The 13,594-nt window shown below is 48.4% G+C and overlaps 4 protein-coding genes across 4 annotated transcripts; all 4 read right to left on the bottom strand.

Moving 5' to 3' along the window:
- Positions 1–2,828: 2,828 nt before the first annotated feature.
- HOO65_070382 (Protein CADMIUM RESISTANCE 2) lies at positions 2,829–3,421 on the bottom strand (the record flags this gene model as incomplete). The annotated part of the gene is made up of 3 exons (XM_071005180.1): positions 2,829–3,060; positions 3,118–3,232; positions 3,295–3,421. 3 exons carry the CDS (start codon positions 3,419–3,421, stop codon positions 2,829–2,831), a joined length of 474 nt encoding a protein of 157 aa, XP_070857100.1.
- Positions 3,422–4,475: 1,054 nt separating this feature from the next.
- On the bottom strand, positions 4,476–5,613 carry HOO65_070383 (N-alpha-acetyltransferase 40; the record flags this gene model as incomplete). Its single annotated transcript, XM_071005083.1, has 2 exons — positions 4,476–5,271; positions 5,522–5,613. 2 exons carry the CDS (start codon positions 5,611–5,613, stop codon positions 4,476–4,478), a joined length of 888 nt encoding a protein of 295 aa, XP_070857101.1.
- A 2,567-nt stretch (positions 5,614–8,180) lies between these two features.
- On the bottom strand, positions 8,181–8,489 carry HOO65_070384 (ribosomal protein L36; the record flags this gene model as incomplete). The annotated part of the gene is made up of 1 exon (XM_071001318.1): positions 8,181–8,489. One exon carries the CDS (start codon positions 8,487–8,489, stop codon positions 8,181–8,183), a length of 309 nt encoding a protein of 102 aa, XP_070857102.1.
- A 1,823-nt stretch (positions 8,490–10,312) lies between these two features.
- HOO65_070385 (threonine dehydratase) lies at positions 10,313–12,199 on the bottom strand (the record flags this gene model as incomplete). The annotated part of the gene is made up of 2 exons (XM_071004967.1): positions 10,313–11,842; positions 11,915–12,199. The coding sequence occupies 2 exons, from the start codon at positions 12,197–12,199 to the stop codon at positions 10,313–10,315; spliced, it is 1,815 nt and encodes a 604-aa protein (XP_070857103.1).
- Between the last annotated feature and the right edge of the window lie 1,395 nt (positions 12,200–13,594).

Genomic DNA, 13,594 nt, shown 5'->3' on the forward strand with positions numbered 1-13,594 from the left:
TGGCTGAGCTCGTGCAATGAGACTGTAGAAACACCAAACTAGCAGCAGAGAGCGAACAAAATGCGTGATGCAAAGAAAGCAATCAGGCGAGCAAGCAAGATGAACAAGTTCAGTACTAGATAGTCGTTATATTCGCTTTTCAGTGAATACTTGGATGGCCGAAATAAATGTTAAAGAGCAAAGAAAAGACAGCTGGAACAAGATTTGGAAAAACGAGGGCTTTTTTGAGGGGAATGACGCCCAACCAGACTCAGCCTTCACCCAACTCATTAACTATCCCAGCGCCATGCAGCACGCCTCATATGTCCTGGTGATTGGCTGGAGACCTGGGAGGACATGTATGGTAGCATTTGCTTATTGCATGACGTGTTTTGGCCTCCAAATGTTACTGTCGAGAGGGGGTCCTCAATACTTTGAATTAATATCGTGGCAGTGAATTCATATATCTTGATAGCAATGCTCCTATCAAGCTTGTCCATTAGGATATCCAGAGGAACATTGTTGTATAAGCAGTAATTGATACGCTTGGCAGCCAAGGCCAGCTTCAAGTAGGGATATCTTCTATATAGAAGCCATATCTAAAATACGACGGCGACATATTGCTTCAAATATGTTTCCTGGCGCTTTCAAGAAGAAAGGATTGAAAGCCCTCCAACTCTTATAGGTCGTGCCGTGGCGCTGATGCAGCTGAAGCGCCTATTAGACAATAACCCCAAAATAACGACCAAATCAAGAATGGTACTATTAGCAAGCTCCTATATGGTGAATAGCTCGATCTAGACAGTCGGAATATGGGAACATCCAAGCTTTATATATGAGTCCCCAAAGGCGACGGCGCATCTTGAATGGCGTGTAGCATACAAAGACGTGGTACATACGCCTTTCGGGGCCAGGTGATACAAGAAGCACTACTCGGAACTACAGCAATACACACCAAGACCTGCGATACAATTTTCCCATCCATTCGTCCCATCGTCCTATTGGAAAAGCAGTATCTGTGCAGAAGACGCAATAATAAAACACCTATGTGCGCTTAGACGACGTACTTCCACTCCTCCTAAAGGCAAAAGCTTGAATACAAACCAAGTGCCAAGTCCCAACATCACGTCACTTTTCAAATCTGCCATAATCCAAATGGCTGCTGCCGCGCACCTTTTGTGCAGGTGCTTCTTCGCTGTTGTTCCAAATCAAAAACAATGCCGGAAGTCTAGGCTTGTTAAGCGCCAATCCGCATAGTGCTCCCCAGATGTGTGTCGTGCATCAAAGTATTCACAGATGTCGCCGCAGACAACATCATGCGCTAGAAGCCGGGATTCAATATCACTAGCGGCACCCTGGGTTGTCTGCACACCCTATTAGAACTGTCTGATAGATAGGGAGAACATGAACGTCTAGTCTAGTATCTGTTGCATATGGACATGACTAGGGTGCACCGGCCGGGGCCAAGGCAATTTTCACACATCATTAAAACCTCGGCTTATATCGAGTTAACTGACACAAGATCCGTGACCACCCGTAGACGTTAAATATATTCAAGTTCAAGATCCGTGACCATCTTTTGGAAACCTTCTAGCCCAAGAGATGAACGGCAGGCTTAACGTTGCGTGGCGCACTATCCAGGTTAAGTGGCGTCCCATACATGCCCCACTTATTCATACCTCTTGTGGCTGAAGATCCATGATAGGGTGTTAACCCTATCATGGATCCTCGGGGTGAAGTCCAAGGACGTAGTGTAGAAGTAATCCCTTTAATAAATGAACTGATTCAACATTCAAGATCTATTCTACTTACACTTAACGAGACTATCAAGCCAACTACCCTTGTCGCGTTAAACTTGACAGCTAGAGTCAAGGTTATGGCGAACTAGTACTAGACAACCTCCACAGCTTGGAAAAGCTTGATTGTCTCTTTTCGTCACGTATAGACGCAACATCCTGGCCATTAACGCCAATACCTGTATATGACGTGACGAAATGACCTGTGTTAACAAGACCCAATAGACTTCTACGTAGCTAATACTCGACCAAAATATGGGAATATAGGCCAGTAGTCTTATCACAGTATATGTGTGCTGCATGGTTCTTGTTGACTTGATCTTTCAGAACATGAATAAGCGGGTGTACAGCGCAGATGTGCGATGGCGGCGACCACAAGTTCATACAGCCCGAGATAAAAATCCCATCGTGAGTCAAAGTCCCCAGGAGGTGAAGGTAAGGAACTGACGACGCTGTGTCCAGAATGCAATACCCTCATTTCCTAGTGAATATTTGCAATTGGAGACTTGCGTTATAAAAGAAATAATCAGACTCTCTTGTTCTCGTGCTCCTCGCTAATGTTAAAGTCCGGGGCCTGTTTTGCACCCCTAGATTGTGTTGTAATGAAGGATCAGCTACCAGCCCATGGTCATGATGATTCAATAAAGCGCGATTCCGATACCAAAATCATGTGTATCAACAGCGCCACCAGCTCAAGCTAATTAAGTCTACATATTACCAGATGGGCTCCCATCAGTATCCATCAGCATCATCCCAATATATCCAAAGTTGAAGATAGAAACGCAAAGATTACCTAGAACCAACATACAGCAAGGCTGGCCTATAGAAATTTGCAAACACGGACACTTTATTATTTAAACGAGGAAAAGCCAAGACATGGCGTCCTCTGGGTATAGCACTAAGGACAAACAAAAAAGAAATCTCAGGCATATCCACGGCCCAAGCAAGCGCCGCCGAGAATTCATTCCCAGCTCCAGCTCCAGCTCCAGCTCCACTTCCACATCCTTCCCCCTTTTAATGAGGCACCGTAGCTGGTGGCTGCTCTAGACAGCTCTAACTCTGCGTCATCGGCGGTGCTGCTGCTGGCGGCGGCATTGTCATGCCATCTTGCATAGGCTGATAGGCAGTGGTCACGGGAGGCAAGCCCTGCGTGCGTGTCTTGACTTCCTTTTCGGCTTGAACAATGGCACAGCACATGCACCAGTACGTCGCGCAGCAGTCGTTCATCGTGCTGCCTTCGATGCCGTAGCGCTCACGCAGTTCGGTACGCTTGATCATGGCATAGCTAGGAGGCAGACGTTAGTAGCTAGTTTAATCAACAACAGGAAATAAGGCAGCTTACATCCAGCCACAGCCCGTAAGGCAATTAATACCACACGTAATTGCGCAGTCAGAGTTGAAGGTACTATAACTCTGCATGCTGGGATCACGCATACGAGCAGCAGTCTTGCCGATAACTATGAAACAAGGTTAGCAGTCAAGATCCCAAGATTAGATTAGTGAAAGATCGAGAACTCACGAATACAAGGACACCATGTTGCCATGCAGCAGTCGCCAACTGGAGTAAAGCAGGACCAGAAGCCTTCATGCCAGCTGGATTTCTGCTGGGGGACGCTCCCAAACTGCTGTTGTTGTTGGTAGTCCATAGTGATAGAGGGAGTATAAACGAGAAGTTGAAAAGTCAAGAGACAGAAAACAGGATGGAGATGGACTCGAGACAAGAAAATCGAAGATGTCGAAGGGTTAATGAAGCTTGAGGCGCGAGAGGCTGCAGTGCGCGATGGCTAAGAATAGAATAAAAGCAGCGGCTTTGACGGGGGAGGGATACAAGCAGATGGAAAGTAACCACAGGTATTACAGTGGTGTTTGCTCACAATTCTTATGCAAATGCTTGCTCGTGTTTTACTCGTCAACAAGACGAAAAAGAAATAGGAAAAAACAAAAGGAGAAAGGCTAGAGAAGCTCTTTATAAGTTTTTCTTCCTTCCTTTCCCTCTTTTTTTTTCCTTTTTTCCTGGAGTATCTAATTTACTCTTCAGCATATTATGGCTAGCCCCATCTATCAATCTCATGTAATCCGCAGTTTACCTACATAAACTGGGCGTAGAACAAGGCCCCAGAAAAGGCGCGATGGAGCCCAAACAGCAGGGAACCTGGTGGACTTGGCAGAGAGGAATTTTGCACTACAGAGCTTTCGGGCGTAAGTTTAGGCACTGTTGTACTGTACTGTACTGTTGTTTTGTGTGGGCAGAAAGGGACATTTGAGCTGTCTGGCTTGTCAGTCTTTGAACTGCCTGACTAACATGAGGCCTGTGAGGCACACTTCGCCTATACGAGAACAAGCTTGGCTTGGAGTCAATGTGGTGGTACAGAGTGCAAGAATGTGGGTGGCATTGACGTGACTGTCTGTCTCATGTTTCATGCATCCTGCATGTATTACATATTCCTGCTGCATAGATAGATGTGAATGATAATGAACGTAATTTAAGGAGGGAGCCGCTTTGCACTATGTCTGGCTCAACCGTCCCGCGTCCTGCTGGGTTTGCGCGACACACAACATGCCATGCCAGCATACTTTTATCCATCATTCCTATCGCTGTGCCGCTGAAACAGCAATAGACAGACAGCACTGTGGATGTAAATAAAGTCCCCGGTAGCTGACTAGACTGACTGACTGACTACCTGGTACCACGAACTTTGTTCAGGAGACTTCCCAACTCAATATCAGATACTCAGGCCATAGCACTTTCCCGCTTCGCATCTTCCGTGGCTGCGGCGAAAAATCGTCAACCATGAACCCCACGCCGCTGTAAAACTCCCTTGCCTTGTGGTTGCTCGTAAAACACGTCAGCATAACCTTTTCCACGCCCGTGATGCCTCGCGCTACGTCTTTCAGAAGGCTGATCAGCTGTGCGCCAAGGCCAGATCCACGCAGCGCTTGCACTAGATGAATCTCGTAGCAATAAACCACTGCATATCCATCTTCGATTGTTGGCATAAACGAGATGAACCCGTGCAGGCCAGGCCGGATTTGTGGCTGTTGAGATGTTGCGCTTCTACCATCAGGGCCGGGCGATGGACTGCTGGCATTTAATGTCCTAAACTCTGAAAGAGTACTGTTGATAGCATGTGATGGGGTAGAGGGCGCCATTGACATGGCCATAGGAAGAGGCGACGCGCTCCGCGACGCGCTCCGCGATCTCAGCGAGCGGATCGACCGTGATGATGAGGGTGGCGGCGTTAATGTGGTGGGATGTGGGAGCACAGCGTTGGGCCCGAGTAGCATTACATACCGCAGCTCGGGCAACTTCATTTCAGCTAGCTTCGCATCAGCGTCCCATCCCATTTCCGAGTCAGCATAATCTTGACGACTGGTGGCCTCAACAAGGTTGCGGCATTCTAGCAGGTCCTCATCACTTAGTTCTGAGGCGCTGGCAAATCGCATAGCATAACTCTCATGTGTCTTTGGGTGGACCCATCGGTCAACCCAGTGCGGACTATTCAGGCAAAGAAGGGTTAATACGTAGTTTAATATGTAGTAATACTACTGGCATTGGAGAATATAATAGAGCAAGTAGTAGCGGAATGGTGAGACCACGAAGCGGCGATGCATAAAATGAGACCATTGCTCTGTGCTTTCTTTCTCTTTCTCTCTCTGTGCGTCCTCTCTCTCGCCCTCTGCTAACGAGCATAGGTCTGGACTGTCCACACCTGCCACCTACCCCCGTCTAGTGCGTTGATCCTTACCTCTTTTTGATATGATCGTCGAAGAACTTGGCGTTGCTCTTTTCATTCACCGCATCAATGAGCGCTGCTGGTTCTCGTTTGTGCTTCCGCATTTTGCTGAGAACTCGCTCGAGACCCATAGAGATGGCGAGGAGAAATCAAAGCAAGATAGCAATACTAACGGGCGGCAATGCTTGCCTCAGATAGCAGAGAGGACTGCCTCACTGTAGCCTACTAATGACGGCTTGGAGAGGGCGACGTGCTAGAGGCTTACAAGGAAAATGAATAATAAAAGAGAAATAAAAGTCGTGATAGATGTCTGATGACTCAGCAGGAATTTCAAAAGGACGATTTTCAGGTTTTGTGCGTGGAAGAAGAGGCAATTGCCAAAATGACCAAGACCGATTGAAATTCTATTGTGTAGAGGAAAATCGGTGGGAGTAATAATGAGTGGTCAAGGAAAAATTAAAGAGCAAGTCTTTCAAGACCTCGAGCAACGGCGGCAGATGGCAAAAATATAAACAAGCTAAAACCAAGCCCAGCCTTTCAGCAGCGCAAAGGCAAACCAAGCCCATCGCTTCTTTTTTGGACTGTCTTTGTTTACTTTCCACCCCCTTCGGCCAAGCACCTGGCCTCATACTCGATAATTCCATCGCGCTGTCCGGCTCTGAAACTCGCCCTATAAACCTTGCTACTGGTGTCTAGTGCTTCTCACAACGTATGGCTCCTCGGACTCGCGGATTTTACCTTCTAGAACCTCTCCTCGTTGTTTATTGGCCTTCGTTCTTGCCTAGCAACAAGGACCCCTCATCCCTCTCCCTTTGCAAGTCTTTTCAAGTCCAATGAGAAAGAAGAAACCAAGCCACTATCTAGGGGAGAGGGTTCAGTTCAGGGCAAAGTCTAGGGCAAAGTCCGAATGAGCAAAACTCATCTAATCTTTATGACTGCCCCTTTCTCTTTGGCACCGACACCTTCTATTATTCTCGGTTAATTCTTCTTTCTTAGCCACCTTCCAGGGCACAAGCCTGTCCATCGTCTTTGGTTCTGGCTTTTGCTCAATGATCAGCCGTGGCCTGATATTGTTTGGCTGCCATAGCGCACAATCAATATTTGCCCATAAAACACAAAGCCCTGTTTTCCCCATCCTTTCCTCAGGCAATACCGACAGAGACATACTATAAGCGAAAGCCAGTGTTTTTCAGCGTGGGCGCCTTTGTTTCGCCGGGCTGAGTCAGCCAACCAAATCTCAGGCTTGTTGCTTGCTTATCCGCTGCTGGTTATTAGCGGAAATCTCGCCAACCACTTCAGCCCACCCTAGCCTTGGTTCGACAACATCCAGGCCGGGTATTGCTGTTAGGGCCTGAATTTTACGAGGATTTAGTGCAGCGTTCGTGAATATGAAGACGTTGAGTGCCGCAGACATGCGAGCCAGCGTCCAGGCCTGTACCCGACGGCTTTTTCGTGATACGACTCCTATTTCTCTCCACAACCGCCCTGCATTATCTCCTATTGCTGCGTTCTCGTCATGGGCCTGCCATGCAAAAGACAACAAAAGTCCAGACAGCATCATGCTCATGATGCATAATAAGTCGGGGTCAAACAAATCTGCCCCAAGGAAGTCTCGTTTAAAACAGGACGCCCTGGACTTGGAACATGTATGTCCATTACATTTCCACCCATTCTCGTATTAGGCTCCGGCATTAGAGCTAACCCTAGCTTCTACCCTTTCTCTGCTCGACAAGTTTGTCCAGCGCTGCCGTGTGCTAGCACTGTACCGCAGTATTGTGCGTGGTATCAATCGGTCACGTTTGGACACCACATCACGGAAAGAGTCGTTGGCCTTTGCCCGTCATGAATTTGAGCGCAACAAGTACACGACTGATCTAGTGAGTCTTCTCTACCGCAACATATTCCATCCTAGCTACTAGACTTTTAACCATTTCACCTCACCCGACTCAAGGGTCACATCCGTTATCTTATATCGACTGGGAAAACTGAATGGGAGGGCATACAGCGCTCGGTAGGACAATAAATATGGATGTTGCGGACCGTTGCTGTTGACGATAAACTGTGGATATTGCCTGGCCCTCTTCAAGCGTCATCACTTGGAAATATATGCAGTTTAAGTTTCATAACTTGATGTGACCAAGTTACCACGGCGTATGTATACAGGAAAACAAGGAAAGCTACGAGGCTGTGTACGTAATATTATACAAGATATCAAAACAGGCCTACCAGCTCTTGTCCATCCAAGGCCCCCGTGGTTGGAATTTCGTTCTATATCGTACAATCCATATCCATAACCATACTCTCTCGTCGAAGTGCATCAAGTTGAGCGCCTGTACATGAGTTTCATTCTGTCCTACAGCCCTGACTCAATATTGGAAACAAGAATATGAGGGTGTCCGCGTGTGGTTTAGCGTAGTTTAATGTTGCATCGTGCATAGCGAGCGTGTAGTCCCGTTGGCCTGGACGGTTGGCTCAAGAAAGACACCAGGAGGGGTCGTTGGCCATTCGTTCGTTTTACCACGTTGGCGGCGACAGCGGCTATGATCTAGCCTTGGCGCTGCTTGTGACGCGGATTGGCTTTGCAGATTACATAGAGGTAACCATTGTGTCTCTTGCCAGCCTTACGACGCACAATCTATATAGCACCAACAACAATTAGCCATCCATTCTATTATCCCATTGGCATCCTGCCCTCAACTTCCAGGGGAGGATGTCCATGTCGTCTCACCTTGCAGTGTTCGCACCGCTTCTTCACGGAACTGTGCACCTTCATCCCCCGTGTCTGCTGCACAACTGCTGTGACGCTCTTTGTTGCATTTGCTCTCAGCGTTGCTGTGCTTGCAGATGCCGACAGAGCTGCGGTTGATATGGCACGTGACTGAGACAGCGCGGAGACAGCCGCAGGCGAGGCAATCGAAGCTGCGGCGCGAGGCAGACGCAGCGAGAGCGCGCGAAACGAGCAGAGGAGGGAAGCAGCCATGGTTGGCGATGGAGGCGACCCAAGGATGAGTTGTCGAGCTTATGAGGCGACAGAGCCTGGCAGGAGGAGAGAAAAGGAATTGAGCACTGCTCGCAGGATACGTTTTTTTTCTGAGCAGCAGAAAAGGAAGGACAACCAAAACCAAAAGTTGCCAGGCACGGCGCAGCGCTAGAAGGTCAGTTGTGGCGGCGGCGGTCGGCTTTGTGCGGGTGGGATTTTGTATAATGGAATTGACTGTAAAAGGCTGAGGGAAAAATATGTGGGTCTATGGATGACTAAGCGGTACATGTGGGATCAATGACGAACCAACCATTACTATAACAAAGGCTTGCTACTGTGTGCTTAGGAACACTGCATTGCTACTTTATGGGCTATTTGAGCGTTGAAATGGGCTGTTTTCCGATTCATCGACTCATTAAAAGTAAAATTTTCTTTGGGATATCCCCTAAAGTCTGTCTTGTTGTCATTATACAACTTTTGGCCGTCTGCTGTTAGCACGCCTGCTTACATGGTTCATTCCACCAGCCACTCAGCCAGCTTTTTGATTGCTAACTGGGAGACCCGATCATGCTGTGTATTGGGCATTGCTTGCAGAAGTAAACTTAATCAGATCTATGCCCGGCGTACTATGAATCTATGCATCATGTAAATGTACTTCCTGCGCGCCACATGCCTTGCGGTAGGAGAAGGTCCTCGAGCCTTCAAACAACTGTTGAGGGGATTGTCCTGTACACACACCCTCGTAGTTGATATTGCGAGCGTATGGATATAAGGGAGACGATGGGATTGAGAATACGTCTGTGTGTAGTGAGGCAAGTCTTAATTAGAGGGAGCCTTTGGTAAAGCCTCATCATAGAAATCCCAGCCACATACGGTCCTTATATAATGAATTCTGAAGGGTCACCAACAACCATCAAGAAGAGTAGCGCCTTATGCTTGCTTGCCTTGCGTACGCAATCGAAGACAAGCAAGTCTCAATCTCAATAGGCCTTAAAGCATGCTAATGACTCTTGATGCGTGGCAAGTATAGCTGTAACTCAGCAAGCGTCTAGTTTGAATACTCTTATTCGGATGTCTGATAGCGTGCATATAGTGCTTCAGTCTTTAGAACTAAATTCTCGTTTGATACCTGTAATGCAATTGTATATATCTCGCCAGAATGCTATAGCCAAGTATAATTCCAGACCGGCCCAGGTACAATCCCAGCTTCTATAATACTAACTAATATGTTATTCCTATCGGATAGTTTGCGGTGCACTGTATGGGCAGCTGGGATGCTAACTTGGCCCATGATTTGGGACGGCGAGCCGATCATCTTGGCGATGCTTCGATTTCCGCGTCGCCTTATCATGCCTTTGATTTACTACTACATAAACCAAGCGGTTCATGTGTCTTGTAAAATTGCCCCCCCCCCCCCCCCTAACGGAAACATTCTTTCCGTTAGGGAGTCTAGAGGGTCACAGAATCGATAACGGATGTATATAACTGTAAGCTTTCCCTTTCTATTCTTCTGCTTATGACATAGATGTAGCTCCAGGATGCTACCTGGATAATAGCCATAGCGATGCTTTACGGAGAACAAAATCTATTACCAACATTTTGTATCTCGCCATATCCTTTATAAAAACTTAAAAAAAAAGAGGCTGCTCTTTTTTGAGACGTGATGAACTGTAATGCACTTTTCGGTAGGTTAAGCTACACTCTCCTCCCCCATTCCCCTCCTCTGCGCACCTTACCAAGCACGCCCTCAACACAAAATCATATCTCCTACCCATCTTGGTTGTATGCCAGATAACTCAGTCGCTTAACCGCTGCCTATTCATCTAGGAACGCAAAAATGTCTTGAAGATGGGTGAATTTGTGCAGTCCTTCCAGGGGTAGCCAATATCGCACAGGAACTCCTCGAGCTCCTTGACCTCGCTGTCGGGACACAAGATACCAGTGAGGACCTTGGCAGTATCACCGCCGTAGTTTCTGTACTGGAACAGCGAGATATTGAACTTGGGTCGCAGAGTGGCTAAGAACTTCTCCAGGGCTCTTGGCCGCTCGGGGAAGTTGAACATGTATAACCGCTCATCGGGCACGTTGCTACGGCCACCCACCAGATAGCGGATATGGCTCTTGGCTAGCTCGTCGCCCGAGAGATCGGTGACAGATGTTCCAGCGTCCTTAATGCGTGTGATCAGAGTCGAGAGCTCTGACTCACGCTGTGATGCTGGAGCAGTCAATGAGATACCAATGAGCACATTAGCGGCCTCATCTGTGGAATAGCGGTAGGAAAACTCGGTTACAGAATGCGGGATAATGGTTTTAATGAGCGTGGCGAATGCACCGGGCTTCTCGGGAATGGTTACGGCCAGCAAGACTTCCTTGCCCTCACCAAGCGTAGCACGCTCAGCCACGAAGCGTAGGCGGTCAAAGTTCATGTTGGCACCCGAGGTGACAGCTATCAGGTTGCGAGAAGTGTTGCTACTGGGGTTGGCAGCCACATACTTTTTCAATCCAGCAATGGATAGAGCACCGGCAGGTTCAACGCCAGAGCGCGTATCGTCGTACATGTCCTTGATAGCAGCGCAGGCTTCGTCGGTAGTGACGCGGATAACGTCATCGACAACGGTCTGGCAGATGCGAAAGGTCTCCTCACCAACAATCTTGACGGCAGCGCCATCAGCAAAAAGCCCCACATCTTTGAGCAAGACACGTTTGCCCTGCTTCAATGACTGGTACATGGCATCAGCATCGTAGGTCTCCACAGCAATGATTTTGACATTGGGTGCCATGCGCTTGAGGTAGGAGCCGACGCCGGCAATCAGGCCACCACCACCGGCACAGCAAAAGATGGCTTCGACTTTTTGCATATTGATCTGGCCAAAGAGCTCCATGCCAATAGTGCCCTGGCCGGCAATGACGTAGGGGTCATCAAAGGGTGGGATGTTGATGAGACCGTTTTGCACCTCACGGCGTGCACATTCTTCCTTGGCAGCATCGAAATCAGCGCCGTGCAGTACAACATGGCCGCCCATACGGGCCACAGCCAGGTGCTTTATGCTGGGGGTGGCCTCAGGCATGACGATAGTAGCAGGAATCTTAAGCTTGCGCGCCGAGTAGGCAACCCCCTGGGCATGGTTGCCGGCACTGCAGCACACGACACCCTTCCAGCTCTTCTTGGGGTCCAGGTGGGCCATTTTGTTGTAGGCTCCGCGTAGCTTGAAGCTAAACACAGGCTGCTGGTCTTCGCGCTTCAGGAGCACATTGCACTCGAGACGGCTGCCAAGGTTGACTGCGGGTATGAGGGGGGTGACCTTGCAGGCTTCGTAGACTCGAGAGGTAGCGTTTGCGATAAGGCGGATGTACTAGAGCAAGGGAAAGCAAAAGCAAGAGTTAACAAGACTGCGAAAATAATGTTGCTGGTTGGATAGACGTACGTCAGGGTAGCCGTCTTCACCCAGATATTCCGGCGGCACGACTTTCTTCAGGCGCTCGCGCTTCTCATGGATGGGTGTGGTAGGGTTGACACTGTATTCTGTGAGGCCTGGGGGGGCGGCTGGAGTGCGAGGCCGGGACTTGGTCTCTTCAGCGGGCTGCTCGGTGGTTTGATCGGTGGACTGTCCATTCGGCTTCTCAGTGGCCATGGGGGCGGTGTCGGCATCCTTGGGAGCGTCATCCATGGGAGCGGCATCAGTAGCCACAGCAGCATCGGTGTCAGCCATTATAGGAGAGGGTCAATGATTCGTGTAGTTATGTAGGGGGAAATGGTTGAAGCAAATTAAAAAGGGTACTGAGATTAAAGCTAGAAAACCAATGTGAAAATCACGAATTATAGTGGCGCCATAAGAAGTCCGACAATGAAGACTAGGAAATTTCTAGGCTATCGACTTGTTGGGTCTACCCTCGACTAATGCAGACTCGGCGCTATAATGGCTATAGATAGCTATATATGGCACTATAGCGCTTAGCCTATGGGGGAAAAGCTATCCACATTTGAGTAATAGCGTGCAGAACAAAGGGCGAGGGGTACTGGACAGGGCTCAAGTTGCATGAAGCTAGTAATAGTGGTGGGTTGACTCATGAAGGCGGGCGGGTGCAGCGAGCCATGATGTTTTTGTGTGTTGGTATATGTTTTGCACTCATGGCTAGTTGACCGGCCAGTGACTCAGTGCAGCACATGGCACAATGTGATACTACTTCTGGAAAATAGAGTTGATAAATGCCGAATTATCGGATTAAATTTTCAATATAGATGGCCTGCTATCTGGGTTCCTAGTTTCCAGAGATCAATGTTTGGCTAATATTAGCCATGTTATCTTATCAAGTGGTGGGGTACTGCTGATAAGATAAGGTATAAACAATTTTTTGGACATGATAAACATTGGCGCTTCTCGCCGCTGTGCCATGATGTGGACGCCATTGTGTGTGGTGAAGCTAGCGTGAATGATTTTCTATGGGCTTGGATGCATGGGACAGGCTTAGGCTACGCGATACAATAAACTGAGAGGGATAAAACGAAGCCCAAGTGAGAAACATACCTAGTATGGTTTTGCCAGCCGTCAAAGGGTGTTGCCAGCTGTCTCATATCACGGGACTCAACACTACATACTGTTTGGTACCTGAGTATATGCTGCGTAGTATTGCCTTGCTCCCAGAACTAGAACCGAGATAGCTATCTCGTGAAGATGATCCCGAGGCTAGCAGTAAACATACGAGCGGTCATAGTTCGCCACAGCACCGACGTTCTCCATCAGCCTAAAGACAAGTGAGGCTCCAAGTAAAGCAGCAAAACCCCGATCAAAAGCCCTCAGTCCCTAACACACAAGGGCCATGACGTCGATGCTGCTTGTGTACATGTGTAGATCCGTTACAGCAGATTTAGTGCCTCTAATCTGCTCAACGCACACTATAAAGGCCCCTGCTAATCAGCCCTGGTATAGCGGCACAGCGCGCCCGCTACAAAAGGGCTCCTGCTATAGAGGCCTAAAACATGCTCAATCCACTAAAAAACAGCACTGAAGCCGCTTCTGGTGAAACAGCCAATGAGAAGACCAGACAGACAGACAAGCTTCAAACTCTGAGTGCGGGTAAGCCTCACTCCAAGTGTTCGCCGAAGT

The sequence above is a fragment of the Ceratocystis lukuohia genome (assembly GCF_044167205.1).
Source record: "Ceratocystis lukuohia strain C4212 chromosome Unknown Supercontig7_pilon, whole genome shotgun sequence".
Lineage (NCBI taxonomy): Eukaryota > Fungi > Ascomycota > Sordariomycetes > Microascales > Ceratocystidaceae > Ceratocystis > Ceratocystis lukuohia.